General features: G+C 39.4%; 1 protein-coding gene across 1 annotated transcript in view; it reads right to left on the minus strand.

Annotated features, from left to right (window-relative positions):
* Positions 1-8,201, minus strand: part of CFAP54 (cilia and flagella associated protein 54) — a 250,519-nt gene that overhangs the window by 125,316 nt on the left and 117,002 nt on the right. The window contains exons 33-34 of the mRNA XM_018553872.1: positions 1,782-1,887; positions 554-663 (exon numbers count right to left, since the gene is read on the minus strand). Coding sequence (XP_018409374.1) covers positions 554-663; positions 1,782-1,887 — 216 coding nt within the window. The remainder of the gene's footprint in view (positions 1-553; positions 664-1,781; positions 1,888-8,201) is intronic.

The following is an 8,201-nucleotide window of genomic DNA, read 5'->3' on the forward strand; positions in this document are numbered from 1 at the left end:
AGTCACCAAAATAAATATTTTCAATATGTGTGTAACCATATAAGGTTTGCACATCCGAGTTGAAAACGCCAGTAATAGGATGATTCCTATCACTAAGCTCTATGTAAAGCACATGTAAAGTGTTCCATGCAGAACTTGCAGTGTACTCACGTAACGGCAGGTAGCTGAACAATACCATTTCCTACAATGATATTAAACAGTGCTCTAGGTTTACATGCAGCGTGTCAGGTGCATTAAACCTCACTGAAATGCTGGCGTCTAGACAAGCACTAAGCTGGCAACCTGGCAATGCTGTCAGCGTATTTTCTGTAGAAAAAGTTTTGTTTCAAATTGCTGTGTTCATTAGATTGATGTGCTCAGACCATGGTTTATGGAGGCAACAACACAATTACTTCTAATTATACTAATGACTGCGTACATTTGCACTAAAAACATCATTTAAGCATTACTTTAAATGCTTATAATTTCCTCTAGGAACATATTTAAAAATATTACCACTTCTAATTTCATACACACACACACAGCTAGAACAGAACCTAGATATAATACAGACTTGTGAAGATGCAATTTCTGAGTCTTCTTTTTTGGCTGTGCTTTGACATTTTCTGCTCTTTTTGTCACATTTTGCTTTCTCGTATGCTTGACTGTTGATGGTGACTGTTCCTTAAAATAAAAGAGATGATGGTTTTATCTAGATGCCAAGTAGACCCACAACAATAGGTTTGATTTTGAAATGCTGGAAGAGAGCAAAGTGTCTGAACTGAAAATAGGAACTAGCTGTTATTTTTCTAATGCAACCCAGAAATTGAAAGCAGAATGCTGACCGATTGCTATGGACCAGTGCTTTTTAGCCACAGGTCCACGGGCTTCTGGTTGTTTGAAGATCAATCTCTCTTGAAACTCCCTGTTTATTACATTTGAAGTGCAAAAGATTTAAAGCACCAAAATGTCAGCATTGGTACATCCTAGAACAGGACTATGTTGTTTTACCACCAACAAGATAATTTAAAACATGTAGGGGTTTACATAGTATAAGGGAGGTTTAAGCATGGTTAGGCTTGAGTAACAAGTTAAAATCAAGGATTAGTTAAAAGTGAACCTGTGCTTTGCCCATGTAGGTATATATAACAAAAACAAAAAACAGGTTCACTTAACTGCTACATCGTCCTTCCTTTTGCTCCTGCCACTCAATTCAGCAGCTAGGAAGAAAGAATGGAAGTCCAGTATAAGCTCCAAACTTTAACTCTTTCCCTGCCCTCACATGACAGTGCTGGGTACCCAAGCAGTCCATCACTAAACACCAATGATGTCATAGGGGAGGACGTGGAGTGAAAATAATTTGAATTTTACAGCAACCCACCCGCAGGAAATTGCATAAAGAATATCACTGAGGAATGTGAGACTTTTATGCAATCAGCCCCATTTGTAGGTGTGAATGGGGCCTAACAGCTATTGAGATAACATTAGCCACACAAGGAATGCATTGTTTTCTGTTAGTTGATGGTGGTCAATGAGCAAATATGACTGTGCGCAGTTTAATATATAACTGCAAACTATACATAAAAATAAAATAAGAAAAACACAGAGTGATAACATTATTTATATTAAGTATTTTTTATTCCATTAATATCTAAAAATGCATGCTTGATTTGGGCCAGTAACTTAATAATGAGAAAAGCCTGGATAAGGATGAACACTTGTCAGCAATGGTAAGTCCCATTTTCTAGTCTGAGACGCTCCCTTTAAAGAAGCAATGTTTAAAAGCATTTTTATAAGCATACCTTCTGATACTCCACAAGGGTAGTTGTGTATCTTCTAAAAGAGTCATTTGGTGCTGGCACATCTGCTTCATCACTTTGTTTTTTTCCAAGAATTTTTTCGTTCCTCCTAAATAAGAGAGAAAAAGATTATATTGTAAAGCGCTGTGCAAACTATTGGCGCTATAATAATCCTGTATAATAATAAATCAACTTGCAAGATCATAATCTTGCACAATCTTGACAACGACATTATTGGATTAAGAGGCTCCCTTTTTGCACATAATGCAAAGATAATGCATTTCACAAGATAATAAGTAGGTTGCTGTAAGGTACTTACCAAGAGGCCAGTACGGGTACACACACGCAGCCCTATCCTCAGAATTATGGGCAGACATGATGTAGCCTGGGGTCGCGTGCATGGTGTTATCTGGACACGCACCCATGTGCGCAGAAATGTGCACGAAACTGTGTGCATAATTATTTGCAAACATAATGGGAATGTTGTGTGCAACTATTAGCATGCACACTTGCATGCATCAGTGGCGTCAGATGGCCTATCAGAATCAGTGTTCAGAGCACTGAGCGAGTTATTGACTGGTCTTCAGCTTTCCCTTGTTCCTGCGACTCCACCTTTGCATGATCCTGGCTGAGGACTTTGACTCTGCTTTTAGACTTCTGATTTGGTACTTCACTTGAGCTCCAGATTTACCCGTGTATGACTCTGGTCTGTGACCCCGATCCTGCTTCTGACCAGCGATTTGGTACCTCACCTGTGTATCTGATCCTTCTATAGATGACCTTACCTTGTGATCTTAACCCCCGATTACAAGCCCAACTCCACTCTGACCTTGCAACACGTGGTACTTCAAGTTCCCGCAACATCATTTTCTGTGGATGCATTACCCTGGTCAATGCACACAAACCGCAGACACTCGTGACTCCCTGAATACTACTCTTACATGTTACCATATCCAGGGGGAATCAAACTGCTGGTGCAAGAGGAGCTTCCTATTGAACTCAGGCTCTAATCGCCCAACTGGAAAAGTGAAGGCCTTGGCAGAATGTGCCAGAAGGCTACTACTCTTAGGAAGGACTTTTAGAAACTTTAACAAGGCTTACAGGTTCACTTTAAACATCCAAAATGTAATCATGTGTTCATTTGTATACGGTATTTTATATGGATGCCTTATCCCATAGTCATATAACTATGTTAATGTAAATGCGATAATATGCATTTGTGCACATTTCAATAGTTTTCCAAATAAAGAGTGGCAGAGCTTGTAATCACTAAAAAGAAACATGAATGCTTCTGGCCAGATAGTTCAAACCCGCCTACAGTCTAACCAGTAGCATCCTGCAAACTCAGTTACTCACAGTTAGGATGGTACGCAATATATATTGTAATAGATGGTGCATTATGCATCCCAATCATAGAGAAAGGAGGCTATGATGAATAGTCTCCTTCTTACAAGCGCTTGCCTTAAATTGTCTGTCTACATTTTAATTTACTATTTACAGAATTTGAACACCTGGGGCCCCACTTTCATTTTTGCTTAGGACCCAATTTGCATTGATACCAGTTCTGACTTGGCTGATATAGTGCACTCCAGCACAGGAGAGGGACAAGTGGTATGCTATCAGTGAAAAATTAAGTCAGACAAAGACAGTCTTTAAGCTGTTGTAGAACTATGATTGCCAGCAGAACTATTTCCTCATCTGATCTTAATTAACAACCTTTCTGCATGATCCCTGTCTATCCACCTTGTTTTGCCCCTCCATACTGGGAGTCCTCTGCGTAGATGACCGGGTAAGATTTGAGTGTCAAATATTCATTCCATTAGCCAGAATTAGAAAAGTAAAAAGGATATTCATATCATCTTTTACTTCAAAGAGTAATGTACATCTGAGATATTAGCATGGCACGGTTCTCTTACAACATGCTGGTGATTTCTTATATTGGGCATGAAGAAACTGTGACATGCCTCTGCCTACATCTCAATATTTTACCATGCCTATTATGAGTTAGCCCCTGCTTTTTTAGCCATGCACAATTTGCAGTACAGTATGATTAAGGGCCATTTATCTTCTTTTGTTATTACCACAAAAAAGCAAGTCAATTTGCTTAATATGGTTTTTTATTTTTTAATCTGAATGATCGTCTTGTAATATTCATTATTTTCTTAATCTAAAATCCAGGCAAGCCATTAAATGCACATTCAAAATATATATACAGGAGAATGTTTTGCATGTCAAAAAAACTATATTTCTCTCCATTCAGTCTTGAGATTTACACAGCCCCGCTAGAGGGTACAGCCAGCTTGGAGACCTGAATTTTCGCTGCTGTAATTAGGAAAAAAAGAATTGTCACCTCCTAGACCCCAGCTGGTGACTGGACCCATTCACACCATGTTATGTGCAATGGTGCACTGCAATACCCATTCATTGTGAATCACGCCTGGATGCACCTTCAAAACACACATGTGCTGCGATGCACCACAGTTGAAAAAAATATGAACTGTCCCAGATTGTCGGCCATTGAGAAGCGTTTCAGCCTATCTAGTGGCCGTTCCCCACTCTGTCACCCTACTCCCTTATCCTATCAGCATGTTTTTTTGTCAGCTCATTTGCATGCAGCACACCTTGTTGGCTTCTAGTGCTGCCCTTCCCTCTCCAAATCTGTGCTCCTCTGTAGAGAGGATTACAAGAGGCTGCTTCCATGCTGAATTTAGTACTTTTACTAGCTGCATTTAAAAATGTGACAATTTTCATCTGCCTTGAGTTATGCTTTAATTAATATGGGAAGCTGAGATATTTGAGGTTGTAGTAATTCAGTTAGTAGAAAAAAAGCAGATACCTGTGGATCATGTGAATCAAATATTTAAAGGAATTATCTGATGTACCTTGTATGTTTTATATTGATGCCATCGCTGGAGTATGCAACTCAGAATTGTAGCACACATCAGCTGCAACTGGGAGATGTAAACTAGTGGGTTGATGGACCCATCCATTGTACTTGATTCCCAAGACAAAAGTTCACAGTCCTCCTCTACTATCTGCTGGGATGTACTTTAAGCATTTTAGAACTCTTCAACTAACAAGGAATGGAAACAAAAGTACTAATGTCTACTATGAGCTTTTGAGGGAGGATTTAAATTGTAATTTGGGATTGAAGTGGGATTTGAAAGCACTGGAGGATGAAAGGTCATCTTTGGTAACAACACCAACCTCTGATTCCGTACTATTATTCCTGGCGAGGTTAAAACATTAAAAGGAGCCTACTGAATGGCTGCCATAAGTCACATTTAGTTCCTTTGACTTTCATAAATCAGAGCCATTACCTATTAAAACTAAGTAGTTTTCTAAAACTGTAGAAGTCTTCATGGGATATACCCCCTGTGGCACATGGGGTGGCAAAAACACATCGGGGCTACTTTTAAACCATAAAGAGCTCAATTGTGTCATCTTGACCCTTCATAAAAATCTCACTGATATCCAGAACTTGGCTTTAGTTTGCTACTATTTCACCGAATAAAAATAGAATTACATTACAAATTAATACCCTGCAATACTTGTGCAGGTAGAAACAAAATCAATAAGCAGGTGGTTGTCAACATTTCACTCTCTTTGTACTGGTGTGAGATGACAGTTTATTGATTCAAATCTATTTTGCTACTTCAATTTAGAAATCAATTTCACAAAGTGAAAGCAAGGCCCATAACCATATGAAACTTTCTTTCTATATAAGTGCATATGATAAAAAATATTCTGTATTGTAATCATTTAATGTTATACTGTAAATTGCTTACAGATTGTTTTACTTTGCCATATTAATATACAGAACATAGTATATTCATTTCTTAGTTTACGGAGTTTTAAGTTAACACCTTGCCCTACAAAAATAGTGCTGTTTAGACAGTAATTAATATTTCAGATGTGCTTTTAACACAAAAGGAGTTTTGATACCATTTCCTCAATGGTGTAGTGCATTGTTAACAAAAATAAATAAATGCATACACACTTATGAAAGAAAAAAATGTGCAATTATTTTTTTATTTTTTTTGCATTTGAGCCTGCAAAGCACTGCAACAATGACCAGTGGCATCTCATTCCCAGTCCCAACTGCCACCACTGCACAGCTCCAGGAATTGGGTTTCATGTGGACATTGGTAAGGCACAGTGACTTTAAAATAGTGTAAAATGATTTTAAATAGTGCTGTACTAGCCAGAGGCAAAATTAAAAGGCAGGACATGCATATAATGAGCATAACTGGAAACCTTCCAAAGCTGGGGAGCCTGAGATTGGGGCAGAGCAAGGGGCAGGGACAATAGTCCAATGCTGAAATGGAAGCAATTGATTGAAAGCGGCACACAAAAGGGGTGTATTTATAAACAATTCAGTCAGTCGTACTGTGAAATTGCACGTATGTTTGTTCTGTGCGCATAGCGGTCAAATGTAATATTAGTAAATACCACATTATGGCCACTAGCTGGAGCTGAGGAGCACAGGAAATAAATACATATTTCCTATGTTCCTCGTCTCCATCTAGTGGCCATAATGTGTTGTTTTTTTTTTACCGATATCACATTCACTAATACCGTGTTTCCCCGAAAATAAGACAGTGTCTTATTTTATTTATAATAAAGGTGTGGATTATCCTTTAACATTACAGTCTTTTATGGTAGCAATCTTTTTTGGGTGCTTCATGGTGGTTTTGAAATTAAACACAAAATTCTAATAATATATTTCAGAATTAATATATTTCCATAATGTGAAAATCTAGTGCACACCACCCACAAATTAAATTAATTTACCATACATTTTTTGTAGACCTACCTGGGAGTGCATAATAAACATATTTATTTAAGCTAATCAGATGTAAATGGACATGTGTTTGTTTACATGACATTAACCCCGATCCGGCATGATCAGGTCTGGTGAAACAGATCTTAACCTTTTTGACAATAGTATAGATCAGTGGTTCTCAACCTGTGTAACCTCAGAATCCAGATTTGTCCTTGGTCATTAAGTCACAAACCAAGTTGCACTGCAGTGGAATGTATGGCATTGCAGTATCGTGCATTCGGTTCAGGCGATTGGACTGTGGGTGGGAGGTGCGTTTGGGGTGTCATTCAGAATAAAGGCAACACAATGCACCTTCCACACCATTACACCCAGTAGGTTGCGTGGTACAGTGCATTAGTGGTAATCGCATGGGACTGTTCGATTAACGCACTGTACTAGTGTGAACAGACAATCAAAAGCACTGGCAGACTCACAACCACAGATCTCACACACTCACAGATATTCTCACACACATATACACACCCCAAAACATATTTTTTTTATGATCCACCCAGTTTCCCTACTTTATGAGAACTGGAGCCGATCCTCAGCCTGGGGTCCAGTGTGGGCTGCTGTGCTGTGACGGAGCTCCATCCATATGTGCATTGCTTGTACAGCTCCCTTGCATGCCCTGCAGAGGTGCCGGGAGCCAGAATGTGATGTCAGTCCAGTCCCGACACCTCTATAGGGCACATGTGGGAGCTGTAAGCAATGCGTGTATGAAAGGAGCTCCCTCGTGGCCATACTTCTAGGCCACCCCACCTCAAGGTGACACTCTGCGCCGGGAAGCATAGTTTGAATGGTTGCTTGGCATGAGAACTGACAGTGCTGCACTAGGGGGAGGCTGAGTAGTTTATCACCTAGACAAGTGGAAGGCATGTGGTGACCCACTGAACATGTCACGACCCACCAGTTGAGAACCAGGGGTATAGATGTATGGTTATTCCAAGCAGGTTTAAATATACTTACTGTTTACTGACTCACTAGTTCTTCTAAAAGTCTGTTCCAAGCATTAACTGCTCTTTTGGTAAAATTATACTTTCTAAGGTTAGTTTTAAACTTTCCTTCTGCTAGTTTGAGGTCAGGTCCCCATGTTCTTGAACTTTGCTTCATGTTTAAAATACTTCCTTTCTGAGTCTTACTGTATTTAGAGATTTCAGTCCTGTCCTGCCTTTCAGATCTTTCCTCAAAACTCTACATATGAAACTCTTAAAGTCTCTTCTGATATGTTTTATCAGACCTTTCCCAATTTTTATTGCCCATATCTGGACTTGTTCTCTCTTACAAAAATCTTTTGTAAGTGAGGTCTCTGGTACTGAACACAGAATGCTAAATGAGGTCTAACTAAAGAACTACTGTATATAGGGGAATCGTGACCTCCTTCCTCTTGTTGGGTGTCCCCCTAGTAATGCACTCCCAAATTATCTGAAATAAGCACCCCCAAACCTTTTCCCTCTGTAGTTCTTGACAAAACTGTTCCCCCCAATGTTGTACTCTTATCAGGGGATTATTTTTCCCTAGGTGAAATATTGTGCATTTAAAAACACATTTCTTCCCCCCCCCCCCCCCCCCCCCCCCGCCCCAAACGGGTACGTGAT

The sequence above is a fragment of the Nanorana parkeri genome, unplaced genomic scaffold (genome assembly GCF_000935625.1).
Source record: "Nanorana parkeri isolate BGI_ZX_2015 unplaced genomic scaffold, ASM93562v1 scaffold132, whole genome shotgun sequence".
Taxonomy (NCBI): domain Eukaryota; kingdom Metazoa; phylum Chordata; class Amphibia; order Anura; family Dicroglossidae; genus Nanorana; species Nanorana parkeri.